General features: G+C 53.5%; 1 protein-coding gene and 1 long non-coding RNA gene across 7 annotated transcripts in view; one reads left to right on the forward strand and one right to left on the reverse strand.

Moving 5' to 3' along the window:
• The window catches only part of ARID5A (AT-rich interaction domain 5A), a 26,232-nt gene extending 1,155 nt beyond the window's left edge, over nt 1–25,077 (forward strand). The window contains exons 1-7 of one of the 6 annotated variants that reach the window (XM_032255298.1): nt 8,855–8,986; nt 19,591–19,706; nt 21,786–21,930; nt 22,222–22,283; nt 22,641–22,738; nt 23,016–23,175; nt 23,549–25,077. In XM_032255298.1, coding sequence (XP_032111189.1) covers nt 8,983–8,986; nt 19,591–19,706; nt 21,786–21,930; nt 22,222–22,283; nt 22,641–22,738; nt 23,016–23,175; nt 23,549–24,757 — 1,794 coding nt within the window. In that variant the 5' untranslated portion in view covers nt 8,855–8,982 and the 3' untranslated portion in view covers nt 24,758–25,077. Of the gene's footprint in view, nt 1–8,854; nt 8,987–19,590; nt 19,707–21,785; nt 21,931–22,221; nt 22,739–23,015; nt 23,176–23,548 lie in introns of those variants that run through there. The other 5 variants (XM_032255299.1, XM_032255300.1, XM_032255302.1 and 2 more) reach the window with 5 other exon arrangements.
• The window catches only part of LOC116534725, a 162,867-nt gene that overhangs the window by 73,598 nt on the left and 63,901 nt on the right, over nt 1–25,368 (reverse strand). The window lies entirely within an intron of this gene.

Below are 25,368 nucleotides of genomic sequence, written 5' to 3' on the forward strand. Positions count from 1 at the left end.
AAGAAGAAGAAGAAGAAGAAGAAGAAGAAGAAGAAGAAGAAGAAGAAAAAGAAAGACCCAAAGCCAACAAAATATGACACACATGTACAGAAGGAGGGAAGGCAGTGGGGGTGGGGGCCTATCTGTTGAGCTGGGGCTGGAGCTGGAAGTCAGATTTCCTGTCTTCACTCCCCCAGCCCAGGCCCACCCCATGCCTTCTGTCTCATCCAGGGCTGTAGAAACCAGCTAATGTTTATGGAGCACTTCCTCCCACCAGCGGGCACAGTTCTGAGCTCTTTATGAGAAACAGCTCATCAAATGCCCGTAATTGCACCGGGAGGCTTGAGGGCTGTTACTGTGCCTGTGCCCGTTTCATAGAAGACGGCACAGAGAGCTCAAGAGCGCTGGGGTACTTGGTTTTCCTGTGGAGAAAAATTTGTCCATCGCTTTGGCACAGAATCTGTACCAAGGCAGATTCTGTTCAGCCAAGGCAGGCCTCGAAGTCCCCAGAGTCCAGCTACGGGGTGCCCAGAACCTCCTTCCAGCTGAAACAAGCTGGCTAGAGGCTTGGGGCCTCTGAGCTCCCCGGGGAGCAGAGGGGGTGCTATCCTGGAGTCTGAGACCCACACTGTGCTCACTGCCCCCAGCCAGGATCCAGCAGCAACAGGAATACCCAGGAAAGGGGCTGTGGTCTGAGCAGCCAGCCTGCAGCCTGAGGGAGGGTGTGATTCCAGCAAGACTCCAGCAAGAGGGGCGCATGTGAGGTCAAAGTCTGAGCATCTAGAATGTGCTGCCGTTGACAACTAGGAAACGCTAACCCCTGGGGAAGGAAAGGCAGATGGTGCCTGGTGATGGAGGGAGATGTGGGATGGGGTGGAGGTGAGTGCCTGGCTTCTTCCTCCTCCCTCTCACTTCTCCGTGCCCTTCATTCTCCTTCTGTGGATCTTTATTGAGCACCTACTGTGCACCTGCCCTCAGTGGCCTCTCACTTCCTCCTCTTCCTTCTCAATTCCTTTACCAACTGTGAAGCCTTTTGAAGCAACTGTGAGACCTTGGACAAGCCCCTTCCAACTTAGACCCTCAGTTTCCTCTCCTGGAGGAGCATTGGCCAGGGCTCTGTGGCCCTGTCAGCAGCGTGGTGTGGGCAGACAGTAAAGACCACTTCTAGCTGGAGAAGAGAGGCTCGGAAGCTGCTGGCCAGTCACACATTGGCATGGGGCTGACCACAGGAACACACGTGCCACAGCGGAGGTGTGTGCTGAGACCCCTGGGTATCTATAGCTTCAGGTGGGCCCTTGAAGGATGAGCAGAAGCTCACTAGGTAGATGCAGTGGGAACTGTCAAGCCCGGGAAGGCTCCTCCAGGCCTGGAGGGTACAGCCCATGCACACACACAGTGCCAGGAACAGCACGGGTACTGGGGCACAGCCCTCCCACTGTGGCTATATTGCCAGATTTGCCAGAGAGGGGGGATGCCAAGCTACCTCCATGTCCAGAGCTGTCCTCATCCAGGTCCAAGGCCCAGAGAAGCCCCCTCCATGCAGCCCTCTGCCTTCAGCCGTAGCCAGTACCACTCAGGCAGGTCTAGAAGAGCCTGCTGAGGCCAAGGCAGAGGAGGAAGGTAGTTTTAACAGAGCAAAGTCCCTCAAGCCGGCCCCATGGCTGAAGACACCATGGCACAGGTGGGCAGTTGGGGTGAGGGATGGGGGCTGGATAATCATGTGTCTTCTTCTAGGAGTCCAAGGCAGGTCAGGGTGCCCCAGATGTGGGGAAGAAAGCCTCAGGTGCTTCTTGCAGGCTCTCTGTTGAGTCACAGTGTATACATATGTTTGTGCAATCCGATGTGTGAGCCATGGGCTCCTGGCATGCAAGACCCATGCATAGATGGACAGGCGTGTGTACACAGGTTTGCACATTCGCACCTGGGCCTGCAGCAGCAGAAAGGATGCACAGCAGGTGCAGGGAGAATGAGAGCTCTTGGGGTGTAGACAGGACCACTTAAACCTGGGTTCACCTTGGGTTTTCCCTGTCAGCTGCTGTTTCCAACAAAGGTAGTTGGGATGTCAGGCAGGGAGAGCAGCCCTGCCTGTGGCAGGTGCAGGGTGGATGACACCATTATGATGAAAGCAAGGACGTGGGCTTCGGGTCCAGGCTGTGGTGTGGGGAAGCCCCAGTGAGAGTATGAAACCTCTGAGGATCTGAGTTCTTGGAGCCAGCCGACCCCAGACTATTGCAAGGCTGAAAGCTTTAGTTTTCATATTCACCAGGTCCCATGAGTTCATCTGGGGAGGAGGAATTAGAGCAGTCCCTCCCCAAAACCCTGGGCTTCCGGTATCAAAGGGGTTAGTGGGGCCCACTCAGATTGGAGATGAGTCACTGACCTCCCCTTCAATACCCCCGTTCATGCTCGAATCCTGGCCAGAGCCTAGAACCCTACCAGGGACCTGGAGGGACTTTGCAGCTGCTACCTGAAGACCTGGAAAACCAGAAGGGGGGTCTCAGGGCCCAGCCCCAGGCCATCAGGGCAGTGCCTAAGGAACACAGACTCTACCTCGGAAGTTCCGATGTTGCTGGTGGAGGAGGCTGTTTTCCTCGTGCAGCCTCCACGACAGAATGGCCACTTGTTGAAGGCTTATGTTATTTCTCACCCTCACAGTAATCTTGCAAGTATTGCTAACGCCGTTTCACACGGGAAAACTGAGGGTTGGAGACAGTGAATAACCCGTCCCAGGTCATACCACCTGCAAGGGAGAGTACCCGGATTGCAAAGCAGTCCACCTGGCTCCAGAGCCAGGAGGTTTCTGTTCTCTGGACTGGCTGAGAAGTTCCCAGGGAGGCATGGACCTCTCCTAACCTATCACTACAGGAGTCAGCATGTGGAAGGAGCCTGTCTCAAGTGTTCAGTGCCCGCCACCAGAAACCCGACTGATTCTACACTGCCTAGAGATGGCTGGGAGGCCATTGAGGAGTCTCCAGACCTCTTTAGGGCTACAGAGGGTGAGATGATGTCTGTGTCCTGCTCATAGCTGAGACCCAATTTATACTGTGAGTCCGTCCTGGCTCAGAGGATAGGCATTATAACGAGGCTAAGGGCAGCTTTTTTTTTTGAAATCAGGGTCTTGATCTGTCGCCCAGGCTGGAGTGTCCTGGTGCGATCATAGCTCACTGCAGCCTCGAACTCCTGGCTCAAGAGATCCCCCTCCCACCTCAGCTCCTGAGTCACTGGGACCACAGTGCTGTGCCACTGCCTCCCACAAGGGTCAGCTTCGTGATCAGCCAGCTCTCCACAGGTCATCACAATCCTGCCCACAGGACAAGGAAAGTGGCAGTCACCACTGCCCCTATAAGCCTGGCAGATTCCCAGCCCTGTGTTCTCCAAATACAGGGCAACTAAAGGGAAAAGGGGGAAATGGAAATTAAGGTATCACCCCTTATGACGTTCCAGTTACTCTAGAGGGAAATTGGCACCTCTCCAAAGGTTTGGAGACCCCTCTTTCCCCTCCCAGTGTCCCCAAGCCGGTCCCCAGCCTTTCACTCTGACGGTAGACCTGAAGCTGTCAAGATATCAACTCGACATCTTAGGAGGGAGGAAGGACCCTGAAGAAAAAAAACACAGCTGCCCCCAGTAGGAACAATGATTCTCCCAAGAGCAGGCAGCACTAAACTTCCCACAGCACCCTAAACAACGAGGTAAATTGAGGCGTGGCGGGCCGCGCCCCCTGCCCTCGTTAGCTGGATGCCAGCCCCCACCTCGAGCCCAGGGCTCAGCTGGCAGGGCCCCATGTGCAGCCCCCACCTGGGGCAGGGCCCAGTGGCAGAGCATGCCAACCACGCCCCTTTCTGGCCATGCTCCCGCCCAGGGCCCTGGAGCCTGCCTCTCCCCCTCTGATGTAAGCTGATATTTTAATTCTCTTACAAGGAATGGTGTTTAGAGAAATGACTTAACCGGATTACTCATCGTCTCTAATGACTTGGCCCAACTCCGGCGCTATTCCTAGACTTGACGCTTGAGCCTTTGATTCTTTCTCTCTTTCCTTTTGCTCTTTTTTTTTTTTTTTTTTTAATACCAAGAAATTACAGCCCAGCCTACGCGGAGGCCCAGTCCGTACACGCCCTCTTTGCATGGCATCCTGGGAGATGGAGTTCTCTCCTGGTCCCAGGCACGCCCCCGTCACCTAGGGACCCCCACCCCCAGCCCAACCCCTTGCCCCTCTCCCACCTCATCTTGGCCCAGTGAGGGAGTTGGGTAGGTCTGGTTGTCGGAAGTCATTTCACCGCTACATGCCTCGGTTTACTCTTCTGTCAAGTGGGAGGGTCATCTGACATACAACAGAGAGTGGAAGGGTCGGCTTGAGACCTTATTTTAAGTAATAGTGCCACACAGACCCAACTTTTGTTGTTGTTGTTTTGTTTGTTTGTTTGTTTTGAGACAGAGTCCTGCTCTGTCACCAAGCGCCAGGCTGGAGGGCAGTGGCACAAGCTCAGCTCACTGCAACCTCTGCCTCCTGGGTTCAAGCAATGCTCCTGCCTCAGCTTCCCTAGTAGCTGGGACTACAGGCACGCACCACCACGCCCAGCTAATTTTTTTTTTTTTTTAAGTAGAGACGGGGTTTTACCATGTTGGCCAGGATGGTCTTGATCTCTTGACCTCATGATCCGCCCGCCTCGGACTCCCAAAGTGCTGGGATTACAGGCGTGAGCCACACTGCACCCGGCCAGACCCAACAGTTTTAAAAGATTCCTTGTCCTGTGCATTTTGTGCTGAGCTCCAGTCGAGACTCACATGGAGCTTACCCTGACCCTGGGACTTACCAGTGCCTGGCCCTCACCCAATCCAAACTTACTCCTTCCTGTCTGTGGACAAGCCTGCGGGCTTGTCCAGACTCTCTGGTTCTCAATAGTAATAAGGGGATAGATATAGTTACAGTGCCCATTTCAGAGGGCTAGAGTGACATTGAATGAAATACTCCACGCAAGACGCTTGGTGCAGTGTGTGTTAGGGTCAGCCCTGGTCCAAGGCATTTTTCACCCCTTTCGACATCAGGCCTTGGTTGAGTCGCTGGAGCAGGGACGGATTCTTAGTAGCCTGTGAAGTTGGCAAGGGCTACACCTTCTGCTCCACAAGGATTGGGACTTTGTTCTGGTTGTGACTACATCCCATGTCTAGCTCAGTGCTGGCACATAGTAGGACCACACGATGCATGTTGGATGAGTGGATGACTGAAAAAAATGGAGTGTTAATCCCACTTTTCAGAATAGGGGCCTGAGACCCTGAGAGGTTATGTGACTTGTCCAAGGCCACACAACTGGGCTGTGTCTGAGTAGAGCTGAAAACCCCAATTTTCTCTCCTTGCCCTCTGTTCCCTCCCCCAGGGGAATTCAGCTTCCACCCCTCAGGCTCAGGAAGTTCAGAACCATGGGTTTCTACCCTGCTGGGAAGTGGCAGAGAGAAGTGAGGCAGAGAGGGGAGCCCAGCCCAGCCCTGGCCCAACACAGGATGTTGTTCCAGATTGGCTGGAGGTTGGAGGGAACCTACAGCCAGGTGCAGATGCAGCTTCCAGTGTGGACAAAGCTCGGGAAGCTGGTTTACCAGCGCCCTGGGGTACAGTGGCCAAAGCTCTTTCAGGCCGTAAGTTGGCCCTTGATGATCTGGGACTCACCACCACCTCCTCAGTCCCTCACCCCCAGCAGTTCCCCAAAGGCCAAAAGCTATTCTTGTCTTTTTCTAAAAGAGACATTTGAAACCATGAGCCAATTTTTTCCATTCCTGAGCTTGGGTATCATCTATTTCGGGAATTTGTTGTTTTCCATGAGTTGCAAATGCCGCTGTGAAGCCAGCCTTTCCTGGACAGCTAGCACGGGGAACGAGGAGTCAGGGAAGCAGGGCGGGGCCGCGTTAAAAATACTTCCCTGCTTCATTTCTCCTTTGAAAACAAAGCCCTAGGGGCCTTTGGCAACTGCTGAGCCTGGGAACTGAGCTTCCCAGGGTAGAAGACTGGCTGTGCATTATGTTTCCTGAGGGCACTGGATGGGTTTGCGGGTCCCAGAAGAAACAACAGCACTGATTTTGCTGTGTGACTTTGGGCAGTTTGCTTAGCCTCTCTTGGCCTAGTGGCCTCCTTTTTAAAGTGAGGCCAAGTGGACAGACGATCTTGAATGATCCCTACAGCTCTGAGAGCTCCAGGATGAGAACCACCCCCGGGGCCAGATTTTCTTCCTAGAAATGGGCCAACAAGAGGTGCTAGGGCATAGAGGCAGGAGTTAGATGGCAGCTTTTAGCTCAGTCCCTGGGAACACTTTGTGAGCTCCTTAACCCTGAAACTGTTCTAAGGAGGTCTATAATGTTCTCAGCAGGATTCATGTAATCGCAAAAAGATTGAATGTTATCAAGAGGAGATTAAATACACTGTCTTGGGCACAAAGCCCAGCAGTTCCCAAAGAAGCAGATCTGTGTTCTAGCAAGGAATGTCTCTAAGATCTAGTGGTGATCAAAAAAGCAAGTTTCAGAATGGAGCAATGAGAATTGTATTGTTTCTTTAAACACACACAAAAAAACAAAGCTATATGTTTTTCTATACCATGGATACATATATATTTAAGAAAATACATACGGAAAGTTCTGGAAGACTTCACTTAATTTGATGCATCCTTACCACTGGGACAGGGAGGAAACTGGATTTGGGGTAGCATCAGAGAGGGCCGATTTACTTGCATGTTTTTACAGGAAGAATGTGTTTATTAGTAAGTGGTTTGTTTTTCTTTTTATTGAGACACCAGGACATTGAGGGGCTAGGTGACCCTCTCTGTAGGCACAGGGGCAATCCTGGCCTGGGATCCTGTGGTTGGAGGGTGCAGGAGGAGCGTGGCTGTGGGCGGGAGTGGAGGTGTGTGACATGGAGGCTTGAGCAATGCAAGTGTTTATGCTTTTAGCCAGATGAATGGAGATGTCTGTTTTCCACAGGATTTATTGGCCATTGTAAATTACTTTCTATTGCAAACAGTTGCCTCAGGAAGCAATTAAATTTAGATCCTATCATTCCCAGGCTGGCACAGGCAGGTGTTGACTTGCTGAGGCTTTGCACAACAGCCCCTGTCTGTCAGAATGTATCCAGCTGCCCAGACGGCAGAATAACCCTACCTCATGGTGGGATGAGCTGCTGTCTTATGAGATAGTGAGTTCCTTGTCAGTAGGGGTAGCCAACCCACGAGTGAGGGATTGGCCTAGATTGTGACACCGGGGGCCACATCCAGACCTCCCTCTCCAACCTTGGGCATAGTGCCTGTCAATCAATGCTTCTAGAATGGACAAAGGTGCTTCCTGATGGCATCCCATCATAGTGTCTTCCACCATAGCCTTAGCTCTTCTGGAGGGGAGAGTGGCTTGTAAACTTGGAAGTGGCATGAGAGTGGCTTGTAAACTTGGAAGTGGCGTGCATTGTTACAATTACCATTATAATTGTTCTAGGTGTCTGTTACCAACTGTACAGGTGCTGGCTCTTACAAGCCAGCCCATTACGAGGTAGACAGGGGATTTATCCTGAAGAGCTCACGGTGTTGTCTGCTGTGGACTGAGCCTGCAGACATTTTCCAGGCCAGGATTTCAGGTTCACCAAACTACATCCCTGGTCCACTCATTTAGTGTAAGGAGGAGCACCAGTATGATGAGTGGTCAGTAATGGGTGCAAAGAGGGTGGGGGGGATGCCTGGGTCTAGCTCTGGCTCCAACACCTACCAGCTGAGATACTTAAGTTAATCTATCAGACCTCAGTTTTACCCTATAAAATGAGGACAGTGATGGTGTCAAGTGCATAGAGCTATCATGCGTATTAAAATTCATCAACAGGCCGGGCGTGGTGGCTCACACCTGTAATCCAAGCACTTTGGAGGCCAAGGTGGGCAGATCACCTGAGGTCGGGAGTTCAAGACCAGCCTGACCAACATGGTGAAACCCTGTCTTAAAAAAAAAAGAAAAAAGAAAAAAGAAAAAAATTGTCAACAAAGATTTTTGTGTAGCTTCTATGTGCTAGGAACAGGGTTCATGTCCTAACTAGCCACCTGCTAAGACTGAAACCCTGTCCCCCTGTTTCCTCCACTTTGGCCCCCACAGGTCCAAGTTACTGCTATGGCTGGCTGGGCACTTCCTCCTGCCTTCATTCTTCCTAGGCCTCATTTCCACCTCCCACAGCCTGAACTCATGCCCTCTCTTTGGACTGCTCAGCTTGTAGCTTCCTCTCTCTGTCTGCATTACTATGTGGACATTGACTATTACTGGCAGGCCTAGCCACAGAGCCTAGGCCAAGGATTTACTAGTTTGGTCCTTGTCTAACTCACACTAACCACCTCTCCTGTTTGTTGTTGTTTTGAGTGTTTTTTTTTTTTTTTTTTTTGAGGCAGGGTCTCCATCTGTTGCTCAGGATAGAGTGCAGTGGTGTGATCAAAACTCACTGCAGCCTCTACCTTCTGGGCTCAAGTGATCCACCCGCCCTCTGCCTCCGCCTCCCAAAGCGAAGGGATTCCAGGCGTGAGCCGCAGCTCCGGACCTCACCTGGCCCTCTATGTTGGGCTGGGTGGGAAATGGAAAATGCAAAGGGCCACTTTCAAATCAAAGTCAAAAGCACTTCGCTCACTCCACAGAGACCTCAGTGCTCTACTGAAAGCAAGGAGGATTTTTCCAAACTCTAGTTTTGCCTCCGGGAAAACTGAGGCACAAGGCAGCAATGATTCCTGGGAGTCCTGCCTCCGCCCCTCTAGGAAATGAGCCTATTCTAGGGGCCCCACTCGGAAAGGAAGGCGCGCACTACAACTCCCAGAGGTCCCTGGGCTCAGGGGGCGGTCCCGGCACGAAGGAGCCGGGCCCACCAATGGGAGCCCACAGTGGGGCGGGGCGGGGCTGCGGGGAGGCGACCGGCGGGCGGCACCGTGAGCCAGTAGGTCCAGGAGCGTGGGGTCCGCACGGGTACGCGCTGAGGGTCTCGGGGCGGGCGCCGCTGGACCTCGCCGGGCCATGGGTAAGCGGCTCTGCGGGCGGCCCGGGCCGGGGCTCGGCGGCCCTGCAGGGAGGGCCAAGGTGCCGGCGCCGGGTTCCCCCAGTCCTCGTAGCCGTCGGTGGCGCCGTGGGGGGCGGAGAGGGGCCCGGGGTGGGCTTCGGGGTGCGGGCCCAGGGGAGCAAGCCTGGTCCGTGGTTTAAACGCCCCCCGGCCGGCGCGGAAGGGGTGAGGCTGGGCGTCCGCGCGCGCTTCGAGAAAAGGAAAGACAAAAAGTTTTGGCGGCCAGGGGCTTCCCGGGCGTTTATCTCGAAACTCTTTTCGCCGTCTCTTGCCTGAAATGTGCCGAGCCCGGTACGTCTCCGTCGTCCCACTTCCTGCTGCGGTTTCCACCTCGAGCTGGGCTCAGCTAATTTGTTGTGACAGCTGTCGGCAGCCGCCCCTCCGCCCCGTGACATCCCGCGGGTTTCAGAACCGCGGCGCCGCCGGGCACAGGCGCCGGGTCCTGGGCGCGCGGCGCGTTCCTCTGCGGCCGCCGTTTCCTGAAAGGGGCTGCGCGGGTATGAAGAACTTGCTCAATGCGCTTCGAAGGCTCGACTGTTCCTCTTTCGACCGCGGGCTGCGCCGATGGTCCGGGCCGCCCGGCTTCTCGCCCCCAGTCCGTTCTCTCTCTTCCTTTCTCTCTTTTCCTCTCGGGTTTCTCCGCGCACCCACCGCAGCCCCGCAGGAGAGGGGTCGCTTTCCTGGTTGCTTTCCTCTCCTGTCCATAGTGTGTCCCCTTCTCTTCCCTTGGTCTGAGAAGGGATGGGCTGGCGGCCGGGGGGCTCGAGGCGGGAGAAGAGGGAGAAGAGGGCAGGAGCGCAGGCTTCGAGCATGCAGAAGATTCCTGGCTTTGTGCTCGGCCCGAGCTGTGGGGCAACCCGGGACCTTACTCAGTCACTCCGCGGTGTCCAGGAGTTGCCCGGGCCAGGGTCGCGTCACCCTCCACTCCGCGCCTGTGTGTTAGGGCTTGAGGGATGCAGGACTCCCAAGGACCCAGGGGGTCCTGAGGCACCGCGGGGCCAGTGCCCTTTTGTTGCGGAGTCTTGGGCCAGCAAGGAGGGCTCTGCGGGCCCCAAGGGAGGACAACAGGTGCCTCGCCCCACGCAGGCCCCGTTGGTGGAAGCCCATACACATGGTGGTGTCTCTGTGACTACAGGCAACGCTAGAGCACAGGAGGGGTGGGAGATGGGAGCTCGAGGGCTTCACCCCACAGCAGAGCCCAGAGGCCAATCTAGGCCGTAGGGACCCGCCTGGGGCCTAGAACTTGGCGTGGCAGAGATGGAAAGGGCCTCCGAAAATCTGCTTCTACAGTTGGGAGACATCTTGGACAAGTCACTTGGCACCTCTGAGCTTCTGCCCCCCGTAGGTGCAGTGGGAACACACGAAACCTTCTGGGGAGTTCTCACTGTCAGTCACCACCAAACGTGGCCCAGACTCGGTGGGGAGGGACAGTGAGGGTTGAGCCTCATCCTGGAATAGGGGCTTTTAGGACATCCCAGAAGAGCCCGGTGAGAGGGACAGGGAGAGTGGGGCTTGGAAGTTGGTAGCCTCACATTCAGTGTCCCCCGCACCCTCTTCCCTTTCTTTACCCTCTGGTGGCGCTTGTAGCCTCAGCTGCCCCCAGACCCTGTCTCTCTCGCCCTCCCTCAAGCTAAGGTACTGAGGCTGGGCTGTGGCTTCAGCTGCACCTGTGCCCTGGTGGGGATGGGGGTGGGCCCCAGGCCCATCGCGTTTCTCCGCATTGCTGGCTTCAGCTCAGCCTTTGGCAGGCCTCCCCTCCCCAAACTGCCAGAGCAAGCTCCGCGGAGACTTGGCCTGTCGCCCCTCCCGGGCCGCCGAGTGGACCCGCCGCTTGGCGGCTTCAAAGGCTGTCTTTGTTTCGCTCCAGCTCAAGCTCAGAGAAACTTAAGCCAACAACCTCAGCCGAGGGGGCGGGGTGGAGTCTGCCGGTTGTTATTGAGGCTGCTGTTACCATTATTGTGGTAATTGACGCAGTGTTCCCAGTCAGTGACTTTTCATGAAAGGAAGTGTCACTTCCTTCCCATCACACCCTGGGTGAGTGGGGCTGGCAGCAGAAAGCGGGGAGGGAGAGATAGAAGGAAAGAGGTGTGTGCCTCCAGCAGACCCTTAAGCTTGAGAGCTGTGTGGCCTTGGACTAGTCACTGCCCCTCTCTGAGCAACAGGAGTCTGTAAGTCCACTGTGCTCATCCTGCTGCACCCAGGAGGCTGTTTCCGGAGCACCGGCTGGGCAGTGAGGTGCCTTGGGGAGGGAGCAGGACAGGCAGGCCTCTGATCTTCTCACTGAGCCTGGCTGTGGTTTGTGGGGGAAGCCTCCTTTCTCTTCTCGATTTCTTCTACTGAGAACATTGGGTGCTTTGAGTCCAGCACGCCCATCTTGTAGAATGGGAAACTGAGATACAGAAGCAGTGACCAACTTGATAAGAGGTGCAGCCATGAGATGCTAGAGCCCCTTGGCCTATCTGTCCTCTTGGTCCACTCTCATCTGCTTCCAGCCTGATGTCGGCCAGGGCAGGGGACCAGCTGACTTCCACACATCCACCCACTGCCCAGTCCCATAGCTACCTTCTAGTCCTGGCTAAGCCTCGAGAGACATCTTAAGTTTGTCTTCAGTGACTCCCGCCCACTGCCCCCCACCCCCACTGCCTTCACCTTCCTGCCTTTGCATATTTCCCCTTTGTCAGGTTGGCTGAACCCTGGCCAGAGCTGCCCCCCTACTCTCTCAGGTAACAGGTAGTAGTTTTTTAAAAGGAATCTTAGTAGGTATCAACAGGTCTTTCTCCCTCAAGATTACGAGATAACACCACTTATTCAAAGATGGTGGGGCCTCTGGGGCCCCCTACACCCAGGCCAGGGAAGTTGATTCACAGGGCGAGGGGGCTGTGCCTCCCACTGCCCAGCTCTGACCAGCACCCTTCCATCCCTGAGCCTGGATGCCTTTGCAGTCAACACAGACCTGCTCTTGTTAGCAGAGTGACAGGGATGATGTGCTGGGAAGCTGGGCATCTACTTGGGGAAAGGGGGTGAGTTTGTACCCTCTGAACCTAGATAAGGAACTTGAGGTCTCCCTGCTCCCATTAGAAAGAAAAAAAGCTTTGAAACTCAGGGATCAGCATCTCTCAGGAGTCACACTACCCGAGTTCTGAATCCCAGCTCTGCCATGGATAAGCTGAGTGGCTTCAGGCAAGTTACTGAATCTCTCTGAGCTTCAGGCATTGTATCTGTTATATTTGAATGGCTGGGAAGATTCGACAAAGCAGTGTTGTATGAGATGCCTAGCCCACGCCAGCCAGGGCACTGATTTGAGTTGACCTATGGGAGCATCCTCTACTGGAGGGAGTGACAGACTCAGCTCTTCACTCTTGTAGTTTTAGGGTCTGGAAGTTGAGCTTAACTCAGACAGGAGCCATGGAGTTGGAAAGAAATCAGACTCATAACACAGGAAGAGACTCAGGCAATCCCCCTGCCCAGCATCCTGCCACACCCTCTCTCTTCGAAGTGAGGGACTGTGTCACTAAGAGCCCAGGCTCATCTTCTGGTGCAGCCACCTAGCCTGCCTACGCTCTCTTCCCAGCAGTGAAATGAGAAAATCGCAGGGGGCTTGTGGAGTGAACTCCTACCGTTATCAGGGCTTTTCTAATACCATTTTCTAGCTGCACAAAACTCAAGGAACAAACTAGGAATAAGCTCCCCAGGAAAGCACAGGGCTTTTTAAGAAGGAGCTTCTGAGGACTGCAGAGGAAAACCTAAATTATGGAGACATACGGTCCTAAAAAGAAAGATGCAATATTGTAAAGGGATTATTTCTCCTCAGAGTAGTTTCTAAATTTAAATGCAATCAAAGCCCTAGTAGTGGGGGTTGTTTGTTTGTGTTTTTGTTTTGGAGATGGAGTCTCACTCTGTTGCCCAGACTGGAGTGCAGTGGCCTGATCTCAGCTCACTGCAACCTCCACCTCCTGGGTTCAAGCAGTTCTCCTGCCTCAGCCTCTTGAGTACCTGGGATGACAGGCTTGTGCCACCATGCCTAGCTAAGTTTTGTATTTTTAGTGGAGATGGGGTTTCACCGCATTGGCCAAGCTGGTCTAACTCCTGATCTCAAGTGATCTGCCTGCCTCGGCCTCCGAAAGTGCCAGGATTACAGGAGTGAGCCACCACACCTGCCCAGCCCACCCCCTTTTTCTTTAAAAAAAAAAAAAAAAAAGAGAGAATGTAACAGAATTATCCCAAAGTTTAGATGGAATATTTTTAAAGGACAAGTAATAATATTGGGCAACTTGCCCTCTAGAAAGTAAGTTGTTTTATAAAGCTACATAAATTAAAACAGTGTGCACAGGTCCTAGCATTCCACAGTGGATGAAACAGAATAGAAAGTCCAGAAATAGTCCCAGATGTATTCCTTATAAGCATTGATGTTGTGAGGAAAGTAGCGTTTCACACCACTGGGGGAGAAGGCCATCAAGCCATAACTGGGACCCCCAACCAGTGGGGGGAAATATGGCTAGGATCCCTATCTCATCCTGTAAACCAGAATAGATTTCAGATGTGTTACAAGTAAGTAATGACACAATAATCACCATCATCATCATCATCATTGCTTGCTGGATGGAGAAAGTTGAAGTCTGGATGACATTCTTATGGGGAGCAGTTTTCTTTTTTGCGTTTGATTCCCCCACTCTGTTACACATAAAACCTGCAAGGCATTGTGCCTGGAACGGATCTGCACACACAGGCTTGGAGCAAGACAGTAGTGCAGTGGGTCACGGCAGCGGCAGCAGCAGTGATCGGGGCAGTGTTTCTCCTACCTCTGTGGGCTGAGTGGGGCTGGGAGATAGGGCCTTCAGCTCTATAAGTCTTTTACCTCCTCCGCAGAGCCAGGAGAGGGCCCACCCTACCGCACAGGTCCTACCTGCCTGGCTCCCAGCTCTCTGCCTCCCAAGGCAGGACCTGCTTGGCCCAACATCTATGGCAGTGGGTTTCAAGCTTTTTTTTTTTCAATAGCAGAACCCCTTTTACAAATGCAACCCTGATCTGTGAATGATCAGGAAAAGGGAGGGATTGGGCAACCAGGGACAAGACAGAGGGCACCCTGGAGACTAAGTGGGGAGAGGACTCTACCTTCTCACTCATCTAATGCTGTGGAAGTTGGGGCCCAAATGCCTGCAACCCAGAGGGCCCTGGCAGGACAGAGCACTAACCCTGAGAATGGAGACCGAGTTCATCTGGGGACTTGGCTGGACACAGAGATAGAATGTTTCCCTTTGTGGCTTAAGGCGGGAGCTCTAATCCCTTTCCCATCTGGGGTTAAACAGCTTGGATTGGTGACCTCCTTTCCAGGTAACACGAGCGCCCGACTCCAGGAGATTTTTCCCAAGTGTGGTCCAGGCAGAGCTTACAAACTCTGAACCACACAGAAGGGACTAGTGCCCCTCTGGCCCCGTGGCTTGCAACCGGAATGCCCTAGGAAGCTTTAAACCATGCTGCCCCACCTTGGACCTTAAATCAGACTCTGGGAGTGGGTCCCATGCATAAACATCTTTAAAAATGCTCCTCTAGCTGGGTGTGGTGGTTCATGCCTATAATCCCAGCACTTTGGGAGTCCGAGTCAGGTGGATCATGAGGTCAAGAGTTTGAGACCAGCTTGGCCAACACGGTGAAACCCCGCCTCTGCTAAAAATACAAAAATTAGCTGGGCTTGGTGGTGCATGCTATAATCCCAGCTACTTGAGAGGCTGAGGCAGGAGAATCGCTTGAACCCTGGAGGTGGAGGTTACAGTAAGCCGAGATGGCACAACTGTACTCTGGCCTGAGCGACAGAGTAAGACTCCGTCTCAGGGGGAAAAAATGTAATAAAAATGTTCCGTTAGGTGATTCTGTTGGGCCCTGTCTCACCACCGTATTTTTCTGAAGCCCAAGGGGCAGCGAATTGCCAGGGTCACATAGGAAGTCTGTGACTGAGAAGCCCCTGTCACACCAAGGAAGACATGGAGAGAGTCCTTCAATGCTGAGGATCTGGGGTAGCAGGAATGAGGGGAGGGATGTGTGAGCTGAGAGTGGTAGGCAGGAAGAGAAGAACCAGTGGAGGAGGTGCTCCTAGACCTGGAAGACTTCAGGAATTCATGGATAGCTAGCAAAAAACTCGAGGATCTTCCTCTCCCATTTCACAGCAGGGAAGACTGAGTCACAGAGTCACAGAGGACTTGGTTGGAAAGGCATCAGTCTGATGGGTCACTTGTTAGTACCCAGTATTTCTGGAGACCGGTGTGTAAGAAGCCAGCCCAAGAGGAGGGCCTGGTCTCTTTCTGTTTGACAAGTCTTAGGATTCGTTTCTCTCCAGGCTTACTTGGACTCTTCATGAAGGCTTTTCAAATGTTGATAACCACAGCAGCCACTGGACCAGAATCAGACCTTGTTTTGAATCCTGGTCCCCCAGAGAGGCAAGTGACTTAACCAAAACCATTATGGCTTCAGATATCCCCTCTTTAAAATGGAATTCCTCCAGGACTGAGGGAGAAAATGTACAGGCACACCTTGCTCTTTTGTGCTTTGCTTTATTGTACTTCACAGATACTCCTTTTTTTACTCATTGAAGGTTTGTGGCAACCCTTCATCAAGCAAGTCTATCGATGCCATTTTTTTTTCAACAGCATATGCTCACTTTGTGTCTCTATGTCACATTTTGGTGAATTTTAAAACATTTCAAACTTTTCTAATATTATTTGTTATGGTGATCTGTGATAAGTGATCCTTCATGTTACTGTTGTCATTGTTTTGGGGTACCATGAACTCCACCCATAAAGACAGTTAACGAAATTGCTAAATGTTGTTTGTTCCACCTGCTTCGTCAACCAGCCATTCCCCATCTCTCCACCTCTCTTTCTCTTCTCTGGCCCCCCTGTTGCCTAAGGCACAACAATATTGAAACTGGGCCAATTAACAATCCTACAATGGCCTCTAAGTGTTCAAATGAAAGGAAGAGTTACAGGTCTTTATCTTTAAATAAAAAACTGAAAATGATTAAGCTCAGTGAGGAAGGCAGGTCGAAAGCCCAGATAAGCCGAAAGCTAGGCCTCTTGCACCAGTTTGCCAAGTTGTGAATGCCAAGGAAAAGTTATTGAAGGAAATCAGAAGTGCTATTCCAGTGAACACACACGGTAAGAAAGTGAAACAGCCTTATTGCTGATAATGGAGAAAGTTTGAGAGGTCTGGATAGAAGCCATAACATTCCCTTAAGCCAAAGCCTAATTCTGACCAAGGCTCCAAATCTCCAATTCTGTGAAGGCTGAGAGAGGTACAGAAGAAAAGTTGGAAGCCAGCAGAGGTTGATTCATGAGGTTTAAGGAAAGACGCCATCTCCAATCACGTAAAAGTGCAAGGTGAAGCAACCAGTGCTGATGTAGAAGCTGCAGCAATTTATCCAGAAGATCCAGCTAAGATCATTGATGAAGGTGGCCATGCTAACCAGAGATTTTTCCATGTAGATGAAATAGCTTTGTATTAGAAGAAGATGTCATCTAGGACCTTCATAGCTAAGGAGAAGTCAATGCTTGACTTCAAAAGATTGGCTGACTCTCTTGTTAGGGGCTAATGCAGCTGGTGGCTTTAAGTTACTCATTTATCATTCCAGAAACCCTAGAGACTTTAAGAATGATGCTAAATCTACTCGGCCTGTGCTAAAAATGAAATAACAAAGCCCAGACGATAGCATATGTGTTTATAGCATGGTTTATTAAGTATTTTAAGCTTACTGTTGAAAACTGCTTACTGCTCAGAAAAAAGATTCCTTTCAAAATATTGCTGCTCATTGACAAGGTGACTGGTCACCCAAGAGCTGTGATGAAATGTGCAAGGAGATACATGTTGTTTTCATGCCTGCAAGCACAACATCCATTCTTCAGCCAAGGATCAAGAAGCAATTTCAAGTCTTATTATTTAAGAAATACATTTTGTAAGGCTATAGCTGCCATAAATAGTGATTCCTCTGATAGATCTGGGCAAAATACATTGAAAACCTCTGGAGAGCATTTAAGGAACATTTGTGATTTGTGGGAGGTCAAAATATCCAAGCATTTGGAAGAAGGTAATTCCAACCCTCATGGATGACTTCAGGGGGTTCAAGACTTGAGTGGAGAACTCACTGCAGATGTGGTAGAACAAGCAAGAGAACTAGAGTTAGAAGTAGAGCTTGAGGATGAGACTGAATCTCCGCAATCTCATGATCAAACTTGCGTGGATGAGGAGTTGCTTTTTATGGATGGGCAAAGAAAGTGACTTTTTTTTTTTTTTTTGATACACAGTCTTGCTTCATCACCCAGGCTAGAGTGCAGTGGTGCAATCTCAGCTCACTGCAGCCTCTACCTCCTGGGTTCAAGGGATTCTCCTGCCTCAGCCTCCCAAGTAGCTGGGACTACTGGCACCTGCCACCACACCCAGCCAATTATTGTGTTTTTAGTAGAGACAGTGTTTCGCCATGTTATCTACCCACCTTGGCCTGACCTCAGGTTATCTACCCACCTGACCTCAGGTTATCTACCCACCTTGGCCTCCCAAAGTGCTGGCTGGGATTACAGGCATGAGCCACCGCACTCATCCTAAAGTGGCTTCTTGAGGTGGAATCTACTCCTGGCAAAGATGCTGTGAACATTGTCAAAATGACAACAAAGGATTTAGAATGTTACATAAACTTAGTTGATAAAGCAGCAGCAGGGTTTTAGAGGATGGACATCAGTTTTGAAAGAAGTTTTGCTATGGATAAAATGCTGTCAAGCAGCATCACATGCCACAGAGAAATCCTTCATGAAAGGAAGAGTTGCCGGGTGCAATGGCTCACGCCTGTAATCCCAGCACTTTGGGAGGCCGAGTTGGGTGGATCATGAGATCAGGAGTTCGAGACCAGCCTGGCCAATGTGGTGAAACCCCGTCTCTACTAAAAATACAAAAATTACCCAGGTGTGGTGGCGTATGCCTGTAGTCCCAGCTATTTTGGAAGCTGAGGCAGAAGAATCACTTGAACCAGGGAGGCAGAGGTTGCCATGAGCCAAGGTCACAACACTGCACTCCAGCCTGGGCAATAAACTGAGACTCAGTCTCAAAAAAAAAAGGTGGAGCCAGGGGGAAGAGTTAATGAATATGGCATACTTCATTGTTGTCTTATTTTAAGAAATTGTCACAGTCACCCCAGCCCCAGAAACCATCACCCTGATTAGTCAGCAGCCATCAACATGGAGGCAAGATATATGAACACCTATCAAAGTGGGACCACTCAATGGCCAAGGCTTCTACCCTGTGCCTCTGAGTACTATTGGGCCCTGGCTCATGCTAGTATGGGTTTCTTGTTCCCAAGGAGATTCTTTTTCTCTCTGAGATGGAAGGGAAATCTCACAGATTCCCAACAATAAGGATTTTCTGGGCTGGAGTGAACCAAGAGTACGGGATAGTTCATACTCAATTAACAAAAGGACAAAGGACAGAAAGAAAAGATTGTCAGACATGGGTTCCTGGTCTGGTATCTGCTGCCAGCCTGCCATGTGGCCCGAGGCAGTTTCCAATGATTGTGTTTTTTGCAGTGGCGGAGGTGTTGCATTTTTGCAACCATTAGCACATAGTAAAATAGAGCCCATGGCTTCTCCTGCCCACTACGCAGGGTTGTTGTGAGCCTTGCTCATTCCAGCTTGGCACCTGCCGTATGGGGCATGGGAAGCCTCACTGAGCTATCAGGGAGCCCTGGGAGCCACAGGCAGTTAAGCCAGGATGCCAGGATGGCTGTGAGTAGCTGACGGCAGTGGAGGAGCTGCCTGTGGCCCGGGGCTGGAGGAGGCCACCTAGAGGAAGACACTTGTTAGCAGAAACCTGAGGGACCACCAGGACTCTTGCAGGTGAGGGGAGCATTGTGGCCTAATTAGAGCGGTTAGAACTCTGCAGATTCTCAGGGAAAGGTCAGATGTTCCTGAGTATTCCTGGAGGAACTACTACCCAGGGACCTGCTGTGGTGCTTTGGGGCCACAGCCGTGGGATCCTTTAGCTCTCCAGTGAGGCTAAGCTGCTTCGGAATTCTGTGTCTGAGCATGGTTTTTGGAGACAGGATTTCCTCAAGCACCACAGCCCAACCCCAGCCTCCTCTGAGTTGACCTCAAGGTGGTTTTGCGTTTCCTTCAAAGATGTGGGGAGATAGCTTGAGCAGAGGAAAGAAAAGGGGTGTGGAGCGGATGCAGTCGGTTGGGGAGTGGGGAGGTGGGCGTGTGTGTGTGTGTGTATGTGTGCACGCGCGCGTGCAGGATAGCCTGTGTGCAGCTAGGGACACACCCCTTCCCCCTGGCCAATTCTTTTTTTTTTTTTTTTAATAGAGACAGGGTCTCACTATGTTAGCCAGGCAGGTCTCGAACTCCTGACCTCAGGCAATTGCCTGCTTGGGGCCCCCAGAGTGCTGGGATCACAGGCGTGAGCCCCTGCACCAGCACCCTCTGGCAACTCTGATTGGAGGTGGGGAGATTGCTGTTCCTCTGCCTGCATCTCATGTACTCTCTCCCCACCCCTTCCTCCTTCCTTCTTCCCTCTCTCCTCTCTCCTTGCAGCAGCCCCTGTCAAAGGGAACAGGAAGCAGACCACGGAGGGTGATGCCCTAGACCCACCTGCGTCCCCCAAACCTGCTGGTGAGCAGAACAGGAACCAGAACCCCATCCTGCTGGAGGTGAGTTGGGTAACTCCCTGGGCACTCTTCCCTACCCCCCTCACCTGTACTTAGCCTCCAGGTGAACCTGGACACTCCCCAAGCTTTCAGGAGTTGAGACATGTTCCTGTCCCGGCCCTGCCTGGCAGCCAGGGGACTCACTTGTCATCTGTGGCAGAGAGTTTCAATCTTGGTTTTTGTAGCAGAACCCTTTTTTCAAATGAAGATGACCCACCACCCTGATCCATCCATGAAACAGACAAAAGTTCCAGCCCATGTTGTAAAACCACATTCACATCTGTTCATCCCGATGCGTAACGTGGGCATATAAAGTCGCTCCATGAGACCAACAAGGCTGTTTCAATGAGTACAGAATCTGAATGGGGTGCTGCAGGCGGCTTTTTCGGAGCACAGTCGGGCTCAGCCTCCGTTCATTTCGGCCATTTGCTTTGGTGGCACAGTCTGGAAAAATATCCCGATTCATGCAGAAAAGTGGTTGCAAAATGGTAGTCATCTTTAGCAGCTTGCCTGGAATTCAGAATAGAGGCCTGGAGGAGCAGATTGACTTGAGCAGTTGAGAGAGAGCCTTCCTTCTGAGGTCTGCACAGACCATTCCCGGGCCCAACATGCTACGATTTCATAGATGACATGTGAGTTTGTATGTTGTTTCTTCTCAGAGGTCTTTAATACCTTAAAAACACTGAACTATTATAGAAGCTATTTACAACTAAAAAATAGTAAAAACACTGAAATAAACTTGAATCTATTTATTTAACTACAGCTAGTGCTCGACTTACGACCACGATTGGTTCCGACAGACCGGTCGTAACACGATTTGGTCGTAAGTTGAGTAGGCTATATGCACACGGAGATGGTAGTGCTGCCGGAAGCTGGTCCTCACTGTCGTATGCCCAGCTGGGCAACGTTTGCGCTGCCAGACGCGGAGCAGTCGTGGCTAGTGATTGTGGTTGTAAAGTTGAATGGTCGTAAGTTGCATAGGTCGTAAGTCGATCAATATCTGTAATTAATTAATTTTTTTTTTAGACAGAGTCTTGCTGTTACCCAGGCTGGAGTGCAGTGGCACAATCTTGGCTCACTGCAACCTCCGCCTCCTGGGTTCAAGCGATTCTCCTGCCTCAGCCTCCCGAGTAGCTGGGATTACAGGCAGGCACCACCAGGCCTGGCTAATTTTTATATTTTTAGGACAGATGGGGTTTCACCATGTTGGCCAGGCTGGTCTCGAACTCCTGACCTCAGGTGATGTGCCCATCTAGCCTCCCAAAGTTCTAGGATTACAGGCATGAGTCACGTGCCCAGCTGGGTAAAATATTTTTGGAACACATGGCTCTCTGCACTGTTCTAGTCCAGATGGTTTGTGTCCTGGAAGCTGTCTGTTCTCTGAGCAGGAGACTACCTTTGCACCAGGGTATTGGTCCTGGGCTTTCAGCCCCAACCCATGGTACCCCTCTACCCTGAGCCACTTGCTGGATGAATGGCATCAGCAGAGATTGCCCCTCTGGGACCCACAACAAAAGTCCTGTGTCCCTGACAGCAGTGTGTAGTAGAGGCCCAGAGCTTCACCTCCCCGTGCTCAGCATGGCAGGCCGGGGCCACACAAAGGCTCTGGGAATGTGGGCCTGGCAGAGTGACCCCACAGCGCCAGACAGCACCAAGCACCTCTGTTCCTTTAGCTTTTCCCTCAGGACGGCCCCAGGGACACTGAGCCCTGCCCTCCAGGAGCTCCTAGTCTGACAGAGGAGCTGACACAGATATGATAAATCAAGAACAAGACAGAGAAGTGATCCTGGTCTGGAGAAGGCTGGGGACTGCTCCCTTGGCCTCTGGAGCCGGCTGCTCTGGGGTGCCCAGCCTCTGGGGAGGTCCTGGACTCCAGCCCCTGTCCTGGGGCACTGGGAACTGACGCCTGTGCCTGCCGAACCCAGGAACAGTCACTCCCTCCCAGAACAGTGGCTCGGTGCTCTCTGGGAAACTGGGGTTGGGGCAGGTACTTTATTCCTCCTGCAACCAGTGGTTTCTGCACATCCCCAGCAGCTAGCCACCAACTGGGGCCCATCCCAATGCCTCCTGTTCTCTCCCCAGGACTCCCCCGAGGCAGGCGGGGAGCGGGAGGAGGAGCAGGAGCAGGAGCGGGAGGAGGAGCAGGCCTTCCTGGTCAGCCTCTACAAGTTCATGAAGGAGCGACACACACCCATCGAGAGGGTGCCCCATCTCGGCTTCAAGCAGAGTGCGTCCCTGAGGTGCAGGCAGGGAGGGGGGCCCAACAGGGGACCCCACCCAGGCAGGGCATCGGGCAGGCACTCCCATTATGGGTGACCCAGGTTGCACATAGAAAGGAGGCTTCCCTCCAGGCTGCCACTGGGCCAGTGGTGCACAGGGCACAGCCTGCCTGTCCGTTGCAGTGGCCCTAGCTGGTGTGTGCTGGCCTGTGCCCACCTGACAGGGTGCTAGGAAGGGGTGGCAGGCTGCCCCCACTTCCCACAGAGACTGACTGCTGGCCTGCCCCTCTCTCCGCCAGTTAACCTGTGGAAGATCTACAAGGCAGTGGAGAAACTGGGGGCCTATGAGCTGGTAAGGAAGGCACCTTCCAATCCTTGCCCAACTCCATCTTCTTGGGGTGAGCCTGCAGCCTCTGGACAGAGGAAGAGCCAGGATCCCCTGTCCTGCCCCTGCCTCCCCACCTTCCCCACTGGTACTCTGCTGCTCAAAGCAGCTTCTCCAGCCTTCCCCATCTGTCCTGCCTGCCCTATGTTGGGAAAACTGCTTGGGCCAGCAGTCTTTGGCCCTGGGAGGGAGAATGGGCCGGCTGCTGCTGGAGCCGCAGAGCAGCTGCCAAACTGCAGTCCTTGCCGGGTCCCTGCGAAGGGGGCTGGAGCTGCGAGGATCCCGCCGCCAGGGGGCGCCCGCCAGCCGCGCCCTCACTAGGTGCCCTTGCAGGTGACCGGGCGCCGCCTCTGGAAGAATGTGTACGACGAGCTGGGGGGCAGCCCTGGCAGCACCAGCGCGGCCACGTGCACACGCCGCCACTACGAGAGGTACAGTGGGGTGGGCCAGGTGCTGGAGGCCACCTGCCCTCCGGGGCCTTGGCTGAGCGTGCCGGGAGTGCCGGGTGGACTCTGCCTGGAGCGGGCGGGGTGTGTGCCATCCTTAGTTTTTAGCGCTGCAGGAGGTCAAGCTGGCTGGTCACAATCACCGAGGGAGCTGAAGCTTTGGGGCCGGGAGAGGGCCTTCCTTGGCGCTCAGGGGAGGCCACAGAGGCCGTGGAGGGAATGGGAGCTGGCCTCCTGGGGGACATACCTGGCTCTTCCCCAGGCTGGTCCTGCCATATGTGCGGCACCTGAAGGGGGAGGATGACAAGCCGCTGCCCACCTCCAAGCCCAGGAAACAGTACAAGATGGCCAAGGAGAACAGGGGGGATGACGGGGCCACCGAGAGGCTGAAGAAGGCCAAGGAGGAGCGGCACGTGGACCAGGTAGGCCTACAGCTGGCTGGAGCCACCCTGTCCCCTGCCTCTTCCAGTCCCACCCCACAACTCCCTGCAGTCACAGGGCTGTCTGCTCAAAATACACAGAACCTGCACCCAGGTCAGGACTTGCAGGGTTCCAGGTTCTCCACAGACAGTTGTGCAAGTGGACTCTGAACTCCAGCCTGCGCCCACCCACCAGGCCCTGTGTCCTGACTCGAGGCTGTGTCCACTCAGAGGACAGGGCACCTTTGGAAAATTCTGCACAGAGGCACTACAGAGGCTAGCGGGGGATATAGGCAGGCCTGAAAGTGGTGCCTCCTGCTCCCCAGGTCAGGATGCACGGATCATGCAGCCCTGAGGCATGGCTTTCTCATTCTAGATGATGCCAGGAAAGACCAAAGCAGATGTCGATAACCCAGCACCACTTCCTAGCCAGGAGTCCCCCAGAAACAGCACAGAACAGCAGGGCCCGGCCTCTGCATCTTCTATGTCCTTTGTGGGTGCCAGCAGCTGCCCTGAGGCCTACAAACGGCTCCTATCCAGCTTCTACTGCAAGGGGACACATGGCATCATGTCACCACTGGCCAAAAAGAAGCTCCTGGCCCAGGTGAGCAAGGTGGAGGCCTTGCAGTGCCAGGAGGAGGGCTGTCGCCATGGGGCAGACCTCCAAGCATCCCCAACTGTTCACCCCCCAGAGAGTCCTCAGAGCCCCAAAGGGCTGGCTGAGAACTCCAGGCACCGGCTGACCCCTCAGGAGGGACTGCAGGCCCCGGGTGGCAGCCTCGGGGAGGAAGCGCAGGTGGGACCCTGCCCGGCAGCCCCGATCTTCACGGGCTGCTTCCACACCCACCCCACAGAGGTACTGAAACCTGTCAGCCAGCACCCCAGGGTCTTCTTCTCCAGACTTAAAGATGGGGTGTTATTGGGGCCTTCTGGCAAAGAGGGGCTGTCAGTGAAAGAGCCCCAGCTGGTGTGGGGCGGGGATGCCAACCACCCTTCTGCATTCCACAAAGGTGGCTCCAGAAAGGGCAGCCTCTACCCCAAGCCAAAAGCCTGCTGGGTATCTCCCATGGCCAAGGTCCCGGCCAAGAGCCCCGTGCCCGCATCCACCTTCCTCAGTAGCCCAGGCCTTGTCAGCAAGCGCAGCCTGGAGGAAGAGGGTGCTGCCCATAGTGGGAAGAGACTGCGGGCTGTGTCTCCCTTTCTTAAGGAGGCAGACGCCAAGAAGTGTGGAGCCAAACTTGCGGGATCTGGCCTGGTCTCCTGCCTGCTGGGCCCAGCCCTGGGGCCTGTGCCTCCAGAGGCCTACAGGGGTACCATGCTGCACTGCCCGCTGAACTTTGCTGGCACCCCGGACCCCTTGAAGGGCCAGGCTGCACTGCCCTTCAGCCCCCTGGTCATCCCAGCCTTCCCAGCCCACTTCCTGGCCACTACAGGCCCCTCACCCATGGCCACTGGCCTGATGCACTTCCCGCCCACGTCCTTCGACAGTGCCCTCCGCCACAGACTTTGTCCAGCCTCATCTTCCTGGCACGCACCACCAGTCACAACCTATGCAGCACCCCACTTCTTCCACACCAAGTTGTAGGCCAGCCCATGGTGTTGCATGTACTGTGGAGTTGGCTGGGGCCCGTGATGGGTAGGTGCTGCTGCCAGGGGGCTCTGGACTAGTGCCCACTACCCAGGACACCTAGGTCATGACCCTGGCTGGGCAGCTTGGCACAAGCAAAGAAGGAGGCAGTGGGAAAACTGGGTTTGTCTCAAGGCAGCAGCCTGAGCCTAGGAACAGAGGACCCAGTTGTTGTAAGGCTCTGGGAGAGGGTGGTCAGCTCCCACTGCCTCAGAGTGGAGTTCAAAGCACCCAGGTTGCCCACAGAAAGTCCAATAAAAGACACCAATGTGAATTGACATAGTTCTGAGGTGTGTGTGGTGTGGACCTTTGCAACAGCAGGTGAGGCAGGGGTGAGCTTGTGGGTGGGGCTGCCATTAGGGGGCCAAGGAGGTGAACCTGGACACCACCACCCAACTCAAGAGCAGGCCCAAAGCAAACCCCAGCCTCTGCCCACATTTAGTCAGCCTCTGACACCCATCCTGTGCCTTCGGTCTGCTTTCCTAACTGAGCCTCAGGAATGCTTGCCTTCCTCATTGTGGAGATGGGGATTGGAGGCCCTGGGAGGGTTGGTGACTTGCCCAGGTTCC

Source organism: Sapajus apella, unplaced genomic scaffold (assembly GCF_009761245.1).
Source record: "Sapajus apella isolate SASKATOON/1434 unplaced genomic scaffold, GSC_monkey_1.0 scaffold89, whole genome shotgun sequence".
Lineage (NCBI taxonomy): Eukaryota > Metazoa > Chordata > Mammalia > Primates > Cebidae > Sapajus > Sapajus apella.